At 35.9% G+C, this 18,468-nt stretch overlaps 2 protein-coding genes across 4 annotated transcripts in view; one reads left to right on the forward strand and one right to left on the reverse strand.

The window, feature by feature from the left end:
* The window catches only part of SLC2A12 (solute carrier family 2 member 12), a 60,623-nt gene extending 54,733 nt beyond the window's left edge, over positions 1 to 5,890 (forward strand). Inside the window, exon 5 of one of the 2 annotated variants that reach the window (XM_082633847.1) lies at positions 2,111 to 5,890. In XM_082633847.1, the coding sequence (XP_082489973.1) occupies positions 2,111 to 2,264 (154 nt within the window). In that variant the 3' untranslated portion in view covers positions 2,265 to 5,890. The remainder of the gene's footprint in view (positions 1 to 2,110) is intronic. The other variant, XM_082633848.1, reaches the window with a different exon arrangement.
* A 153-nt stretch (positions 5,891 to 6,043) lies between these two features.
* LOC309811260 (TATA box-binding protein-like 1) overlaps positions 6,044 to 18,468 on the reverse strand; it is a 30,559-nt gene continuing 18,134 nt past the window's right edge. Inside the window, exons 2-7 of one of the 2 annotated variants that reach the window (XM_082633849.1) lie at positions 12,233 to 12,305; positions 10,654 to 10,736; positions 10,424 to 10,487; positions 8,786 to 8,889; positions 8,599 to 8,693; positions 6,044 to 6,579 (exon numbers count right to left, since the gene is read on the reverse strand). In XM_082633849.1, coding sequence (XP_082489975.1) covers positions 6,500 to 6,579; positions 8,599 to 8,693; positions 8,786 to 8,889; positions 10,424 to 10,487; positions 10,654 to 10,736; positions 12,233 to 12,305 — 499 coding nt within the window. In that variant the 3' untranslated portion in view covers positions 6,044 to 6,499. Of the gene's footprint in view, positions 6,580 to 8,598; positions 8,694 to 8,785; positions 8,890 to 10,423; positions 10,488 to 10,653; positions 10,737 to 12,232; positions 12,412 to 18,468 lie in introns of both variants that reach the window. The other variant, XM_082633850.1, reaches the window with a different exon arrangement.

Here is an 18,468-nt window from a genome sequence, read left to right on the forward strand (position 1 = left end):
CTCAGGCTCTTTCCTGCTTTCTGACTCCCCAGGCTACTCGTGACTTCTGCCGAGTTCCCAAACCTCAGGGTCAGTTCCCGTGTTATGTGACTTTCCAGCAGCACGTGCCCAGGCCCTCATGCTCCCTATCTTTAAACATTTTTTTTTCACTTGTCTTCTGGAATATTACAGTTTCCTGGTTTTCCTCCTACCTCATTAGTCATTCCTTGGTCTCCGCTGCTTCCCCTTCCTCCCTCCCTCCCTTCAAATACCATAATGCCCAGGGCTCAATCCTTAGATCTCCATCTACACTCACTTCTTGGATGTATTCCCCTGGCTTTATCAGCCATCCATAAATTGATGACTCCCAAATGATTATCTCTAGTCTCGGACCTTTTACCTGATTTTCGAATTCCGAAATCCAACTGTCCACTTGACGTCTTTGGTTGGAACATCCAAAAGGCATCTCTAATCTGACAGAACTCTTGATTCCCAGTCCCCTTGATCACCCAGTCACATTTCCTCCATGGATCTTCTGCTTGGGGGGGAACTTCTGAGGCCAGGGGTGCTTTGAGGCCAGAGGCTTAGGATTCATCCACGCTACTCCTTTCACCCCACAGCTACACTATCAGTAAGTCTTGTTAGCTGTTAACAAAACATATGAATATACACTTTCCACCAGTACTGTTCTAAATCCAAGCCACCATCTTTTATTTGGACTTACTAACCTCCAAACTAGTCTTCCTCTTTCAACTCCTGCGCTCTGCACGCTATCCTCCATACAGCAGCAGTTAGATGGATCTTTTATTTTTTGTAATAAACATTTATTATTTTACACAGTGTCTGCGGGTCTGGAGTTTAGGAGTGGTTTAGCAGGACGGCTCTGGTTCTGGAAGTTGCAATCTAGCTGTTGGTCAAGGCTGCAATCATCTGAGGACTGTACTGAGGCTCAAGGATTAAATTTTTTTTAAAAAAATATTTATTTGGTTGTGCCGGGTCTTAGCTGTGGCAGGCGGGCTCCTTAGCTGTGGCATGAGAACTCTTAGTTGCAGTATGCATGTGGGATCTAGTTCCCTGATAGGGATCGAACCCGGGCCCCCTGCATTGGGAGCATGGAGTCTTATCCACTGTGCCACCAGGGAAGTCCCTAGATGGATCTTAAAAATGTCATTCCTCAGCTCAAAACCCTATGGCTCCTACTACATTTTGAATAAAATTCAAGCTCCTTAACTCTGGCTGCTACCCTCCCCTCCCTCACGTCTGTCATTCAGGTACTCGCCATGCTCTAGCCATATCGGACTTTCCGCAACATAGCACTTAGCTACAATCCTTCACATGGTTCCCTCCCTAACTTCACTCCAGTCTCTGATCAGATGCCACCTAATCTTTAGAGATGCCAGCAGTATGATACAGTCCCCACACCCCAACTAAGTCATTCTTTTTCCCTTTCTTGGTTTACTTTTCTCCTTAGCACTCTTATTACTTGAAATTATAGGCTTATGTGCTTGGCTCCTGTTAAAGGGTAAGCTCCTTGAAAGCCAGAGTCTTTATCTCCTCCATCCATAGCACCTGGCATGTTGTAGCCACTCGATGAACTCATTAAATTATAGGACAGGACATTTGAAAGGGGAGAGAGAGGTTCAAAGGTGTTTATTTAAATACACATAAAATACTAGAGCATGTTTTTATGCTGATGGGAATAATGTTGCAGAAATGAATTTGTTAATGCAGGGGCAAGGGGATAGTGCAGAAAGCAGAATATGTAGATATAAATATAGATAGGCATATTGGTAAGCAGAGTTTGAGAAAAGGGAAGAAATTAAAGAGGATCTGGGATGTAATCTCCAGTAGTTCTATGTAAGACTATCCTTGGAATCCTTCCCTGCAGACAGGAATGCCGTGATTATGTTCTGAGAAGAAGGCACCCCACCTTACCCTTTGCATGAGATTGATCAAAGTTCTGTGGTGCACTGAATTTCATGACACGTGGAAACTTTGCAATAAACCTTGGTCTTCTTTTGCAGTGCTAAAACATTAAAGCCCCAGGGTGATTTAAAAAATTATAGCCTGCACATTTTCAAATACTGTAAATTAAGAATGACATTTTCATTAGTGCCTCTTTCTCTTTCAGGAACTATGTGAAAAACAATATTTGTTTTATGAGTCATCACCAAGAGGAATTAGTGCCAAAACAGCTTCAAAAAAGAAAACCCCAAGAACAGTTCTTGGAGTCTAAAAAGCTACGGGGTAGGGGACAGCCAAGGCAGCTTTCTCCAGAGACCTAATGGCCTCAAAACCTTACAAATGTTGATACAGTATGAGAACATTTAGGGTGTCTTCCTACATACATATTGGCCAATACATATTGGCCACTCCCATGTTTTCTCTTCAGTATCACAGAGCTAGTTTAAAAGGTACACCCTGAAATTATAGAGACAATCTTTAATCTCTACCCCCCACAAAAGGAACCATGAAAGGTAGGTGAGGAACAAGGTCCCAAGTGATCCCTTTCTTACTCTGAGCAGAATACCAGGTTAAAAAATAATACCGGTTGGTTATCTTCCACCTTCTTCACAGAGCAGCCTTTGAAAGACTATGAACTAGTGATGAGAACAACTTTTACCTTAAGGTTTGTATGCATAGAGGCCAGTTGCAGCTTTATTATTAAGACACAGAAGTTGTCTGAACATAAGCTTATGGTTTTTTGCCTACCAAGACACTACCTGCACTGGGTCTTGTGTAAAAAAGAACCAGGACACAATGTGGACAATTGCAAACATGTTCTAGGTTAGGATAGGGTCCTGGTTAGGATTTTAGTGATAATTTCTAATTACAGTTCAACAAGGATAAAGATTATACATCCTATTTTATGAATTAGGAACTACAATGTAATTCAAAATATCCTTTTATGAATTTGGTATTAGTATTATAAAATATTAAGAGAAACAACTCTGCAATAGTTGAGAAAAATAAGCATTTTCCATCCATTTTTTAAAAATACGAATAGAAAGGACAATTTCAAAATCCTGGGACCATATTTATTTAGAAGTAGCTGTTAGTAAAACACGAGAAAAGAAATCAAGCCATTAGGTTATTTATCCAAATCTGTAAGTAATTAGGTTTGAGTTACTAAGTCAAGCTTATACAGTTCTCTCTTTGTAAGGCTTTCATGATACCTTAATAGCGATCCATAGTTTCCTGTGATTCTTCACACTCCTCAGGATTATCACTACCTCAGGTTATGGCCTACAGGCTATAATTGATGCTGACTTTCAGATGCCTGCAAACATAATAAATGACATCCAAACATCGGGACAATTCCCTCAATATGGTCTTCTCTATGATGAAACAGAGATCACCGACTGTACCAGAAACTTGCGTTTTCACCCACACAACAATGGATTGCTCTCTTCTGTATTTCACCAGTTGAATTTTAAGACGTGGGGAGGCATTTTACCAATAGAATTTGGATACGATGATAGAAAATCTACAATAAAGAATCTCAAACCACTTATGCAGTAACCCATTAAATGACTAATATTATAAGCTATGGGAGACACACACAAAAAGTACTGAGCAACCTAACTTGAAAAAGAATACAAAAATATGATTAACCTGAAGAAAGGAGAATCCTAAGAGTCAAAAGCCCTTTTTTATTCACCTTGAAATTTTTCTATTGGCCCATAACAAAGTGTCCCAGTTTGATATAAGGAAATATGATCTACTGCATTCCCTTATAATGAAGTGATCTGACTACAACCTGTGTAAGCAATAGTAAAACTGTATTATCAGGAACTCAGGAGAATGACTAAAAGTCCTGGTGCTGAAACATACTATGTAAATTAAAATTGGCAGGGGAAGTTATGAGGAAGGGAGATTTGCAGTCTTCATTCTGCATGGTACATTTCATATGCAAGTTAGAACATGCATCGTTCACTTGTTTTGGAAGAAGGGAAAGTGTGTTCTGTAGAGGATCAATTTAAGAAATTTATTATGAACCTTCAGTGCAATCATACGCTGAGATTAAAAAAGGTTAAGACAGGTAATCAATATGAATTTTTTTTCTTTGCCAAGCATCACAGATTGTAAGATATTTAACAAAATTGTTACATATTTCACTGTGCAGTTCAAACACTGTATATACTTTAGCTATCTCTTGGCTTAGCCATACATTGTAAATGGGCAGGAAACTGTTATAAACCTAGTAGGTTCATCACTAAGTGATTTCAACTTCAGTATCTTAAACACTCTCTTATATTTTTCTTTTCTTATCCAGAATCTATAATGAAACAGTTCTGTTTTCAAACTAATTTTTACCCAATATGCACCCAATTAGAGCTTTTTGACTTTCAAAAATAAAAAAGGGGGAATACTTATAATTTATATGTATATATTCACAGTTTTTATTTATAAAAAAATGTACAGCACTTGTGAAAAGCCAGAAGACATTAGACACACTCATTGCTTACCAACTTTGTTAAGTATAGTGGGTCACCCATGACACTTTGCCAGGAGATACTCAAGCAAGCAGCCCTGAAACCAGACCCGGTCAGATTGTCTTTCTCCCTCTTTTCTGAGACAGCATTTTGATGAGTTACTGATCTACATAGTTTTCAAGTCACTCGAATACTGAAAAATATTACAACAAACATCTGGATCTACACCTTGGCTGTATAATCATGTTTCTCCCCCTTTTCGCTATTTCTTTTTTGTGAACACTGCCAAACAGGAGGTCAGTTAATTACTGTTAATTAAATCTAAGTGGAAAACCTCAAATTTTTGAAACAGTCTGCCCAGAACCTATAACTTTCATTGAATTTTATTCTGTATATTTTTTGAGGTTGCCTATCCTACTGGATCTCAAAATGAAGCAAATAAACACAAATGTAAAAAATGAGAAAGAAGTCTTAAAATCACAATTAAGTCTTTCCCAAGAAAGAAAATATAAAAGTTAGCCATTGGCCCCAACTTATGAGGGAGTGAGAGGCAGGGTAGGGGAAGGCATTGAGAAGAAAGAAGATAAAAATAAACATAAAAAATAATACATATTGTTCAGTGCAGCTTTCAAGATTTTAGAATATGGTAGGGAAAATGGAGGTTAAGATGTTCCAATTTTTCACAAAGGTTTCAAAACATTTTGGAAATTCAAGGTTTTAGTGGAAAATTGTGTTGTACTATTACCTCTATTAATTTTAACTGAGAAGCTAATATGACTCTCCACTCAGCTTTGTTTCTAGGTAAAATCATTGTTAGTAATACTAAACTCCTAAACACAAATGGCCAAGCACCACTGCAGCCTGATCCTATGTTACCATTCCTGGGCTCATGGGCGAGCCAGAGAGCCACTGTTTAACAAATGCATATTTATTATAACTTTAAGAGGAGCAATCCCGTATACTGAGTAGTCACTCTTTAGCTTCATTAAATAAGACACAGCAAGGGGAAAGACTTATCTTGCAAAATGGCTTTCAAGTTCAAATTGAACTGTAGTATAATTACACTGTGGCACAGAATCAGCTTTTGGGCACTTCTTGCTAAAACAGCACAATGTTTCAACTTCTGACGAGACTCTTAGTAAAGCCTTGAGTACCAACCTAAGATTTTTACTTTCCTATAACCAGAGTTGAGTCTTTCCAGAATAACAAAGGTACATATGAGGTACAACCCATCACAGCTTCTTTCTTATATTCATCTTGTAGGTAAGAGTTTCTCTTTTTAAAACTACAACTTTATGACTTTTAAAAGATAGTTAACATTTTCTATCATGTTAAATTAGCAACATAAAACATTACGCTTAATTTATAAAGTTCTACTCCAGTTCCCTAGAATTTATATACATGTTTTTATTTCTAATCTGCAAGAAAAAAATTCCTATTTGATATTTGGTAACAGAGCATTAAAAGATACTATACACATGTGGCATATATATATTTACAAAATACACTTCAAAAAGAAGCCAACACACTTTAGCAAAAGTCTAAGCTTGCATAGATTAAAAAAAAAAAGAATTATGAATACAATTTTTGTTAAAATAGAAAATGGGGAATAGAATGGATATGAAGAGTGATCTTTTCCAAACTTTTATTTGTGCACATTCAATTGAAAAAGATAACTTTTACAGGTTCTTTGGTGCCCATATTCAGCATACAAAAATGTAAAAGACTATTCACAAATTAAACACATCAGCTCAAACTGGAAAAAAATAATGACAACAACAAAACACTTTAAGGTAGTGCACACTGTGACAGCTCTGCTCGTGGGGACATGAAATTACTGCGAAAATAAATAGAATGTCCTTTTGTAAAAGCAGCAACGTCATGTCTTGTAAACTTCCTTTTTATATTACAGCAAGGTTTGAAATAAAATCCAAAGGGACTGGAGCTTACACTGTAGCCGTGAATGAATAAAAGAGTCTATTTCCTCAATTACTGTTGGTCCAGTTTTCCTTTTGTTTTGAGTCCAATGTGCAGCAGGTTTTAAAAGGTGCTCAGTTTGGGATTCTAACCAATTACGTGATGACTTACAAAATTTCTTTCCTGCTTTCAAACACAAATGGGTATACCTGTTCCACAGCAGTAGCGACGGCCTTTACATTGGGCCCTGTAACAACACAATGGAGGAAGGCATGAGAAGAGGCAAAAGAGCACTAGGAAAAGCTGATTTCCCAGAATTACAAATAACCAAGTACTTTAGAATTTATCAGGTTGTTTTAAAAAAATCTACACTTATATAATTATACACACAGTCACAGCAAGAACCAAGAGAATAAGATTTTTTATGGACAATTAAAGGGAATCAAACACAAAATGATGATATTCATCTTGTTTTAGGGCACCATTGTGAAAAGAGAGTATATAAAAAACCACACAATCACAAAGTACTATAATATGCTTATTAAAGGAAGGAATAACAAGCGGGACTATACAACTATTATGATTTTGGTCACTGTAGTCTGGCTTTTGGTTAGGCTACGACTGAAGCTCACAGGAGTATCAAGGAACCCAGCAGAGCTAAACAAAGCTGCTACCAGAGCGTTGGGAAACCAGAGGGCTGTTATAAACTGCACGGTCTAAACATCCCCACAAATTTACTACTATTTGGTACTCACATGTTTATTACTAATCTGGCCATTCACCCTTACAGCTTACTCTGCCCGTTAAAAAAGAAGCACCAGGGGATGAGGTTATGTTATGTATTAATTCATCTATATAATGCTAGGACTTTAAAAATATGTAGCCTTTCATCTAAATAGCTAAAAAAATATATAAAAAGGATAATGAAAAAATATTTTTATAAAACTTATTCTGAATAAATACGTTTTTTTCTACTAACGTAAACTTACCTTTTGAAAGATCCTAAAAAGCATACATATGCATCCACTGTGGACCCTCTGAAGGTACTGACCACGTCATACCCTTGTCCGATCCTTCCTGACTCACCTCAGTCCCTCCACAGAGTAGAGCTTTGCCCATGGGAACCACTCAGTATATGTCCACCGAATTAACAGTTCATAGGGTATTCCAGAGGTTAATATGTAATGCATACTAATTAACCAGGTCAATGGTCTTCAGTTTGCTACTGTGTTGTTTAAATCTATTAATTTAATATATATTTTACATATGCATTATTTTCTTCCATACTTAGTAGGGACTTGCCAATAGATTTGGAAGCCTCTGTGAGGTCTGGGCTCCAAAGTGTAGAAACAGAGAGTCCAAAGAAGGAAAGAAATGGACTTGCTCCCCCATTTTTAAGATTCAGGCATGACTCTGGCAAGAGCCTTTAAGTCTCCAAGGAAGATGTGAAAATCCGTGGCTGAATCAGAACTAAAGCTTTTTTGTTGAAGGCTTACAGGTGTCAATAATTTTTCTTTTCCTCTAAGGATTGAAGGAATAAAAAGAAAATTCAAGGACACTACAGAAATTTTCCTTAACTCAGTTTTGCCAGAGGTTGGGTCTGACTATCAAGTAATGTCTCTGAACAATTTATAACGACAGTACCATTAAAAAAAATCACCCTGCATGCTAATACAACCCTTGGACTCTATGCTTACCTAGTATTCTGAAACTATCCCTTCCAAGTAATTAAAACAATTCAAAAGATATAACAAAATACACATAAAACATACCAAATAGGTACCAATTATATATGAATATTTTGCTCATGTAAAACCTCTATGAAGTTCATAGAATGGGTTTCTCTTGAGTATTTTAAATGCAAGATATCATAAACTTAAAAATCATATATGAAAATACATACTAGAGTATTTTTAATTCCAAACTGAAAACTATCCAAATGCCCATGGAACAATATATTCACGTACTGGGTACTAAATAGCAGTAAGAATGGCTGATCTACAGCTACATGGAGCAATACAGGTGAATCTCACTAGGGTAATTAGGAAGATAAAGAAGACCGACACAAAATAGTATACATAAGATTTCAAAATAGTATATAAAAGCAGGTTAAACTAATCTGTGTTAAAAGTGAGGAGACTGGTTCCCCTAGAAGGGTGGAAGTGGCTAAAAGGGACAAAGCAGACTTTATCGCTATTTCGGTATGGACACCTCTTATCTCATTCAATCCATAATTGACAAGCTTGGTTTCAATATCATAAAATACCTGTTACTGTGATACTTCCTGTTGAAAAAATCTGTAATGTAGCTCTTAGAGATTTTATCCGATAACACACAGCAGGATGAAGTTCAGGTTCGTAACTATGCAAAAAAAGCCAAAATTAATATAAATACTGAAAGCCTGACAAGTAATTTCAAATTTGCTAAGTTATCTTGATTCTTCAAAGACCTACCTGGCATGAGGTCTATTGTTCTTGGTGAATTCTGGCAAACGTATTTCAAATGGCATGTTACATACTGCCAAAACGTTAACAACCTTAAAATCTGTAAATATTACCTTCAGGAGAGAAGTAAAACGAATGAATTATTTTGAAACAAACAAAAAAAATCTGCTCATCGTGGCAATCTTAATCATTGAATTGTAATCCTTAAATACAAGAACAAACAAGATAAACAGAAACATTTAAAGCGTGGATTTAGTGTTTTAAGTTATCGGGGACTCCTTAATGCTATAATTAAAGGGGGGAAAAAGGCTCAAAAAGTTCATTAAAAAAATAAACAAAGCCTGAGATAAATGCACGATCAAAGTGCTACATCTGGGGTCTTCTCAATCTTATTTCAGTTTAATTTTTCAATACTTTAAACCCATTTAATATTTAATCTACTGGGATAAGAGGGAGAACAGTGAGGAAAAAAATAAAGCAGAGTCCTCCTTGAAGTGTCAGAATGGAAAGCCATCACTTAAAACTCAGAAAGTAGTGGACACTGAGCTCCAAACACCAGACTTTTTCTTATATGCAGTCAGGTAAAATGGCATTCCTGTGAGTTTAGTTGGATGTTTGTTTTCTTTTGGGGGACAAAATGAGGAATAGTGTGATAGAATTGTTTTTAACTCACTGGGATTTCTCTCAACATTTCTAATATTATGCTAAGAAAAGAGGCTCCAAGGCTGAAAATAATGTCCTCTCAATATTAATAACTTTAGCCACTCCTACCAAGATTTTAATGGTTTTACCCTGTCATCTTTTCAACTGTCCCTAGTAAAACCACAAGTCTGGATGAACTATCCTCCAACTCAGTACTGGCACAAGGCAGTGGGAGAAAGTCACAAAACGTGCACAGTGGCCCCGCTGTCAATCATGGCTCTCTACCCTGCACTCCCATCCAGCACCAACACCCCCATGCCCGCCCAGCGCCTCAGTGCCTTCCTAGCACCTTCCACCTCAGAGGAGACTGAAAGTCATCAGAGAGAAACTCAACCTCTCATTACTTCCCACCCAAATCCCAAACTGCCTAGGCCCACCTGTTCAGAAACCACAGCTCATCTTTTTCTTTCATTTACTCATCATTTCCAAGTGACCTAGCAAGTCCAGGATATGTATTAATTTTATTCAAATGCATGCCTCTACAAAATTACATTTGATAAGGCTGGCCTGCCAGTAACAGTCATTTTACAAGTGTGAGAGCCTGCTAACCAGTGTGTACGTGTCAACAGGGTCCTGCAGCTCTCGCCCATCATCCTGATACAGCATTCCTGGGATGATCAAAAACAGAATTTTTTTTTTTTTTTGTGAGAAGTGAAAAATGTAAAGAGTTGAAAAGGCAGTTCATCTGTAAGGAAACAAGTCTCTCTCTCTCTCTCTCTCTACGGGGAAAGGATTTGGGAAAAAGCCAGGATTCCTGACAAATACCCACACGGGCAAGGTCTGCCACTAAATTTTTGTGTTGAAGGACAGTATTATACAATGTAGAAAAAGGTCAATTGTAAGAGGACTTTCTGTGGAGATTTCTTTAGTCCGTTAAAAAAAAGTTAACTTTACAAAAATAAATCCTTGAGTATCTGCAGCTCGGATAGCTTTTGAAAACGTTACCTGAAATCCTAGTTTCTGGAGACTGCGGGCTAAACGTCTGGCACCAAATTTAGCTTCTTCTTCACTGTGGTTTGAAAGAAAGAAAAAGATGATCAGTTACACAGGAAATAAATTTTATACTGAGGAACACAACAAACTGTACACGTGATTTTGTTTTTAAGTCTAGAAACATGTCCTTCCCATGAGGGGGAAATTAAAAAATGAAAGTTGAAAACCCAAGTAACATTTACCTTGTTGCTCCAGTGCAAATAATTTTTCCTGAGGACCAAATCGTAGCTGTAATTCTAGGCTTTCTAAGCTTCATTAATACTTTCTGCAAAAAAAGACAACCAGAACTCCAACAACCTGATTACACACGTTAAGTGTTGATTTTCACACACGGTTCTACTCTATGTGGCCATTTCATGTTTAAATACTATGCCAAGCTTACCCAAGACTGAAATAACTGTTCTCCAAATCACCCATTCTGAAATCAAGAACCACGCTGAACACAAAGAATGTATTAATCCAAAAGGACATTTAATCAATTAAAAATTCAAGGCCTGTATAAATCTCTCACTGTATACTTGAAATCAATGTACCACAAGGATGTATGTACACACTCCAACTCTCGTTCCACTCTGTTCATATAACTGGAATTTGCAATTTGCACGCATCCTCAAACATGCCAAACTTGTCCACACCTCAGGAGCTTTGCCTAGCTTACTTTCATCTGGAATATTCTTCCTTCAATGTTCTCCCTTCATTCAGGTCTCTCACCAGATGTCATCTCCACAGAGAGGCCTTCCCTGATCATTCCACCAAAGTACCCATCCCTTCACCCCTCCCTGATTTCTAACCCTGCTTTTCTCTGCTTCTTGGTGCCTGCCACTACTTTATACTGTGTCTTACAGCTGAGATGCCCATTATATATTCAAGGTCGATGTGCAAATCCTGAATGCGGGAGGAATGCTGGAGCTGGAGATGTAATTTTAGATTCCTTAGAAACGAAAGGCACTTAAAGCTATGGGTTTAGAAGAAATTACCTACAGTGTGAGTATAAATAGGTCAAGGACTAAGGTCCAAGATAAAATGTGAATTTAAATTTTCACTGCAGCTTTTCATTTGTGGCAATATTTATTATATGGCCATTATGTATAAAAGAGATAAATGTTTACTGAATACGTAACAAATAAATGAATGAGACATTTCTTCTAAAAACTCTTGTTACATTTTTTAGTTCCTTCTTTTCTCTGTCATATGTCATATTATCAAACTAGAAAGCTATTAAATCTGGGGAGACAAAACTTACCACAGATGCAAAATAAAATCTGAGCTAAAATACATTATAAAATTTCATACGTAAGTGGCTGTGGCTGAGAAACATCGAGTTTATTCTACATCTAACTGTCTTGCACTACCAGCTCGTCCATCAACTCAGTTTTCAGTTAACCTTCCTAGAAAAAATGACTTCTCTACCATATGGCATGCTAAAGTTCCAACGCAGCATTAAGCCTTTTCCTCTCTTTTTAGCAGATATATTTGCTCCTTTTTTAAAGTGAAGATGGCATTATTGATGAACCTGAAAACCTTTCATTGTGATTCACTGAAATTTTTAATTGAATTTAATTCATCTTTACTTAGTTTCTAGCATGAAGAACTAATGAAAACTTATCAAGGTATACTGGCATTTGATTTTTAGAGCCTTCATACACATTCTTAATTTTTACAATAAATGTATAAGGTAGTGTCATCATTGTTTACTTAGTATCTTCACAGCACTATAAAATTAGGCTAATGTAGCACACGCGACAAAATTCAGATACTCACTCCAACGTCACGCTTATAAATTACATTTGCTCCCTCCAAAGCAATCTTCCTTAAGTTCAAATGGCATCTTGTTCTAAAAACACAGACTACATTTGTAATTAGAATGTCCAGTGCAACATCACTGTCTGCATCCATTGGGGTAGTTTAAAAACTTAGCTTCCCACCACGAAGATCACATCCTAAGAAACAAAACAAAATAAAATAATTAAACTCAAATGTTTTGTTAATATATTGTTCACAAGTAATCTTGATCACTAAAATGCAAGAAGTTGATCTCATTACTTATTGTTCAAATGGTACTCAAATCAAATCATATCCTTTCTTCTCCCCACGAAAAATGTCACTTTTTAAAAGATAACATGTCATATAAAATCCTTCCAAATCTGGACCTAACTTTCATTCCTTAAAATTAATCAGTAACTTTTACATGCCAGGAGCTTGCCAGACGTATCTGCAGCAACTCGCCTTTACAACCACCATGCTCCAGGCATATTGCAGTTATGGCCATTCTCCAAACACACCATGTTCAAGGGCTGGACTTTGTGGTCCCAATGTCCAACTATTAATGGTACTATAACCCACCTCATACAACCTGCAAGGGCTATAAAAAGAATGACCTACTTTTCCACTATTTCGGGTACAGCCATTGACTTAAGTTTAAAGAGGCAGCAATATTAATTATAACATTTATTAACAGACTTTTCTCACTTACTAGTCACTCATTCTTTATTCACTTACTGAACACCTCCATACACTGAGGACACTGGAGGAAAAAAGGAATAAGGCGAGGTCTTTTGTCCTGAAGGAGCTCACAAACCTTTTTGTGTGTACGGGGGAGCTCTAACAGTTACTTAGCACAACAGCATTTTTATCAAGATCCCAATCTTCCAAAATATATACTTTTTCAAAACTGTTTGAATTTCTATAAACAAATAAGAACAAGCCCTTGTTTTTACTAAGCACATGATCCATGTCCAGCTAAAATATTCTCTGAGTTTCCACATCTTAAAAAATAAGTAATGGTAATTCAGCTTACCTACCCCACAAAGAGAAAATCAGAAAATAGTAACAATACTATTATAATTATCTTTACAATTCCTTGAAGCCACAATATGAAAATGAACTAGGATTCTTTATACGGATTCAAGTTATTATATGACTAAAGACTCAAGCTATTATATGACTAAAAAATGAAGAAGCCAAGAGTCCAAATAAAAAAAATTCAGTTTTGTTTTCCTGCCTTTTAGTTTCTGTAGGACACAATGAGAAGTCAGACCGAAACTTTTAGCATCTCTATAGGATCATATAGCATTGAACTCTGTGTATTACTTGAACCTCAACGTCATTCTATTTTCTCACTCTTATATTCCCTTCAATCTGCTTATCTTTTTGTTTTTCTGTTCTTTGTGTATGTTTGAGCAACCTCATATGATTCTTATGTACAAGAGGCGGGTCAGGGGTGGCAGTGGAGTCTGAGGGATAGATATATAGGTGGACAGATTAATAAGCAGAGGACAGAAACAGTTATCAGTGGTGATCTTAAGTGCAGACTCCATGTTTGACGCACCACCGACTAGTTCTCAGGACTTAGGCCAGTTATGCATTCTGTCTGTGTCTTGGTTTTCTCACCTGTGACATGGAATAGACAGTGCCTACCAGACAGTGCTATGGGAATTATATAAAATGTATGAAAAGTACTTAGCACATATACTTGGAAAATAATAACACAAAAATAACAGTGATTAGGGATAAAAATAAGTTCAAATCTACAGGCAGAGCAGAGGTTTCTTAGCATTACTTCCCACGATTACATCACAACCCAGATATTGAGCCACCTGCTATTTTCCTATTAAAATTAGGAAATAACTGTGAGGTAGAGGCTCCCGGCTGCTCACCCCAACATCTATTAAGGTCACTCTGTACTGGTCGAAGAAATGTAAAATGAATGGTTTTGTGTCTTTTGAGAAGTCTGCTTAGAGGGACCAAATTAACCAGTGAAGACCCTTTTGCCTTTCTGCTCTTCTTCATTCTTGCTGCATGGAGTCTGCACGTGAGAGCTGGAACTCAAGAAGCCATTTGGGATCATGAGATTATGAGATGAGTATGGAAGAACAGTAAGACAGAAGCAGCCCGAGTCCCTGATACTGTGAAACTCCTTACTAGCCCTGTACTTTCTAATTCTAGACTTTACAAATGTGAGAGAAAAATCAATTTCTCTCTTAAGCCCCCATGGTGGACTTTAGTTACATGCAGCCTGACTGACACACATCCCATGATAAGAGGCCACAAAAAGCACTACTTAACAGAGAAATTACATATGAAGAAACTATGTCAAATTTACTGTTTCACATAGACTTTTTACAACAAACAGGCTAAAACAAATTGACTCAGATCTACTACTCTGAGTATTAAACTGTTGAACTGTCTGAGAGAAAATACAAGGATAACATATAAAGTAAAAAATAAGTCAAGAAAGAAGGGGTAAAGCAAATCTTTGAGAATGCAAAGAAGCCTTAATTAATTTGAAATTAACTCAAAATTGATGATTGTTTCTATATATCAGCAACTTAAATTCTAAAAATGAAGTCATGGGCATAGATCATCATAAGTTAGGAAGTATTCATATTTTATATGAGTAGGCTGTCAAACAGTCTCAGAAGATATATCATTGCTTTAATAGGTTTTAAATCAAGGATAAAATATGAAGAAGTCAGTATTTAAGAAAAAAAAAAAGAGGCAAGGCATACTACATGAAAGATTCCACCTTTTTCAAGCAGTACCAAAAAAAAAAAAGAGGCCCATTTGCAGTTTATCTGAGTAGTACTAAATATTAACAAAGATTAACTTCTTAAAGCTAAAGCATTTCATATCACTTTTAAATAGGATAATTCAAATGGCAATCCAGTGAAAGAGACAAATCTCAACTTCTACAGAGCATCTGACAGCCTATCATACCCCTTTCAATTTCGAGTGAAGCTAAATCATTTATCAATGGGTAAAAAATTCTACCTGAGGAAACTTTATTGCCAGCATTAAAGAGGAATGAATTGATTACCTCTTCAAGTAGTTCAAAAGGCTTATTCCTAAAAATACACACACATAACTTTTTAAACACAGTTTAAACACACACACACACACACACACAACTATAAAAAACATGGGGACAATTAATTCCCACTAGGGAAGAAATATTCCAAATTGCTTGTAACTATTATGGTACCTACAGTTAAACATCTGGACCATTTATTTCACCTACTAAATTCTGAAAGTCAAAGACTACATCTTAAATGTTTGTACACACCCATGGCTCGGCACCATATCTGGCATATAGTAAATGTTCTCTTACTATTTGATGAATGAATGCTAGAAAATCCAACATTTCAATCTTCAGCCTATATTAAATTTCTCATCTACCTAGAATTCCAAACTATTTCTTTTAATACTAGGCATGGAAAAATTTTTTAAAAACTAAAAGCAAGTCTGAAACTTTACTTCCAAAGACACTCATTTTCATATAAATGAAGAAGAGCTAAGAGTCTTTTTCTTTCCCTTAATATAATATCCATGAAAATGCATATGTAGTACACTTTACTATATTTCATGATGGTTTACACATAAAACTTTTTAAACTTGTTTGTACAGTTCCAAGGGAAATGTGTTTAAGCAACTCCACAAAAAATAGTATTTTAGAGTGGCATTTAAACTTACAAAGCTGTTAAGCCTGCTGACACTATAGCATGAAATACTTAAGATACATAAATGGCAAAAGCGAACACCTATGTACTTACCACCCAGCTTAAAAAATAAAATTTACAATACAATTGATGTCTCCTCATGCACTTCTCCCAAATTACATGGTCATACCTTCCCTCTGGAGAAAATCTCTACTCTCGCTGAATTGTTTTATCATTCTCATATATTCCTCTTAAAGTTATGACATATGTATTACGTCCTTGAACCCAGTAAGTCATGTTTTCAAAAAAAATACACTGATGGATTTGGCTTGCTAATATTTCAGTTAGGACTGATATGTCTATGTTTGTAAGTAGAATTTGCCTATAATATTCCTTTCTTGGACTGTCTTTATCTGGTTTGAGTATCAAGGTGACACTAGACTTATTATACAAGTTAGGCTGGTTTCTTTTTTTTTTCAGTTTTTATTTTTTTTAACATCTTTATTGGAGTATAATTGCTTTACAATGTTGTGTTAGTTTCTGCTGTTTGACAAAGTGAATCAGCTATATGCATACATACATCCCCATATCCCCTCCCTCTTGCATCTCCCTCCCACCCTCCCTCCTATCCCATCCCTCTAGGTGGTCAAAAAGCACCAAGCTGATCTCCCTGTGCTATGCAGCTGCTTCCCACTAGCTTTCTATTTCACATTTGGTAGTGTATATATGTTCATGCCACTCTCTCACTTCGTCCCAGCTTCCCCTTCCCCTTCCCCATGTCCTCAAGTCCATTCTCTACATCTGCATCTTTATTCCTGTCCTGACCCTAGGTTCATCAGAACCGTGTTTTTTTTTTAGATTCCATATATATGTGTTTACATACTATTTGTTTTTCTCTTTCTGACTTACCATAATTCAAAAAGAGTCATGTACCACAATGTTCATTGCAGCACTATTTACAATAGCCAGGACATGGAAGCAACCTAAGTGTCCACTGACAGATGAATAGATAAAGAAGATGTGCCACATATATACAATGGAATATTATTCAGCCATAAAAAGAAACGAAATTGAGTTACTTGTTGTGAGGTTTCTTCTTCTTTTTAAAAAAAAAAATTATCTGGAAGACAGTTTTAGAAGAACTTATCTGAAAATTGTGTGGACCTGTTTCGTGTTTCCTTGGGGGATTTTAAAAGATTAATTCAACTTAAGAGTTTTAAGACATTTGATGTCTTCTATTTCTTCTTTAATCAGTTTTCCTAAATTAAATTTTCTTGGGGCATTTTCCATTTCTTCTAAAATTTAAAATTTTATGGCATACAATTCTTCATGGTTTTCTTACAAATTTTAAAAACTCAACTTTAGTATACTTATGTCTTTTTCATCATAGTATCATTTATCCCTGCTTTTCTTCCTATAATCAATCTTGCTGAAAAGTTTTTCTATTTTTTCTTTCTTCAAAGGACAAACTATTGGCAGTTAGTTGATCCTCTTTATTAATTTTTTTGCCTTATGTTCATTATTTCCTTCCTTCTACAGATCTATTTTTTTCCTAATTTCTTATATTGGAAAGTAAGTTGGATGCTTAATACTTCAGTTTTGAACTTTTTCTCTATTCTCGTATGAACATTTAAGGCGATTATAACCAAGTGCTTTCGGTACATCTGAAGTTGGATATATTATGTTTTCATTATCCCTTGATTCTAACAATATTTACATTTCCATTATTATTTTTATTAGACTAATTAGCTATTTATTTAGAAATTCTTTGCCTTTAGACATATATAGTTTTTAAATTTATTGGTAATGAGGAAGTGCTAACTTAAAAGAATGAGATACCACTATTTATACTGGTAAGCATCAAACACTGCTGATGAAGATGTAAGTAAAGCAGCATTCTCTTATAATTTGGAACAATATCTACAGGAGATAATCTGGCAGTGTGTATTCAAATAATTAAAAATATGTGTATATGATGAATTTCAGTCAACCATTAAGAATGCATCTTGAGAAATTATTCAACTGAGCAAAGTATAAATAAGATTATATACACTGCAATTCTGTTAATAACAGAAGCCTATGTGCCTATCTAGAAGGGATTGGTTAAATAAAGTATAGCAGTCTCATATAAGAGACTACTGAACAGACTTTATAAATTACAACTACATGGATGTAGATGGAGGTTCATTATGTAAAAAATAAATATATGTTTGATAGAGTTCATTTTGGTTTATATATCTCTGTATGTACTAAAAATGCCAAAATGTTAACAATTATTCTATTCAGAGAATTGGCAACAGAGTGACTTTGGTAATTTCCCCACTGCCTAAGGCCTAATATTAAGATATGGTTTAATAAGGTGTTTTGTCCTGTTTCTCAAGTAAATGCCTAACATGTGTTTGTCAAATATTTCCTTCTAATAAAAAGCAAAGTTGAAAACTGAAGCTGTCCTACTTCAAGAAATAACATATTTCTAGCACTGTATTAAAAAAATGCATTATTGAAGTTGAAACAGCTTCTTCCCTCCTCACTGACTTTTATGGACAAGTTAGATCCTCTTTC

The sequence above is a fragment of the Mesoplodon mirus genome, assembly GCF_964341445.2.
Source record: "Mesoplodon mirus genome assembly, chromosome: 10".
Classification (NCBI taxonomy): domain Eukaryota; kingdom Metazoa; phylum Chordata; class Mammalia; order Artiodactyla; family Ziphiidae; genus Mesoplodon; species Mesoplodon mirus.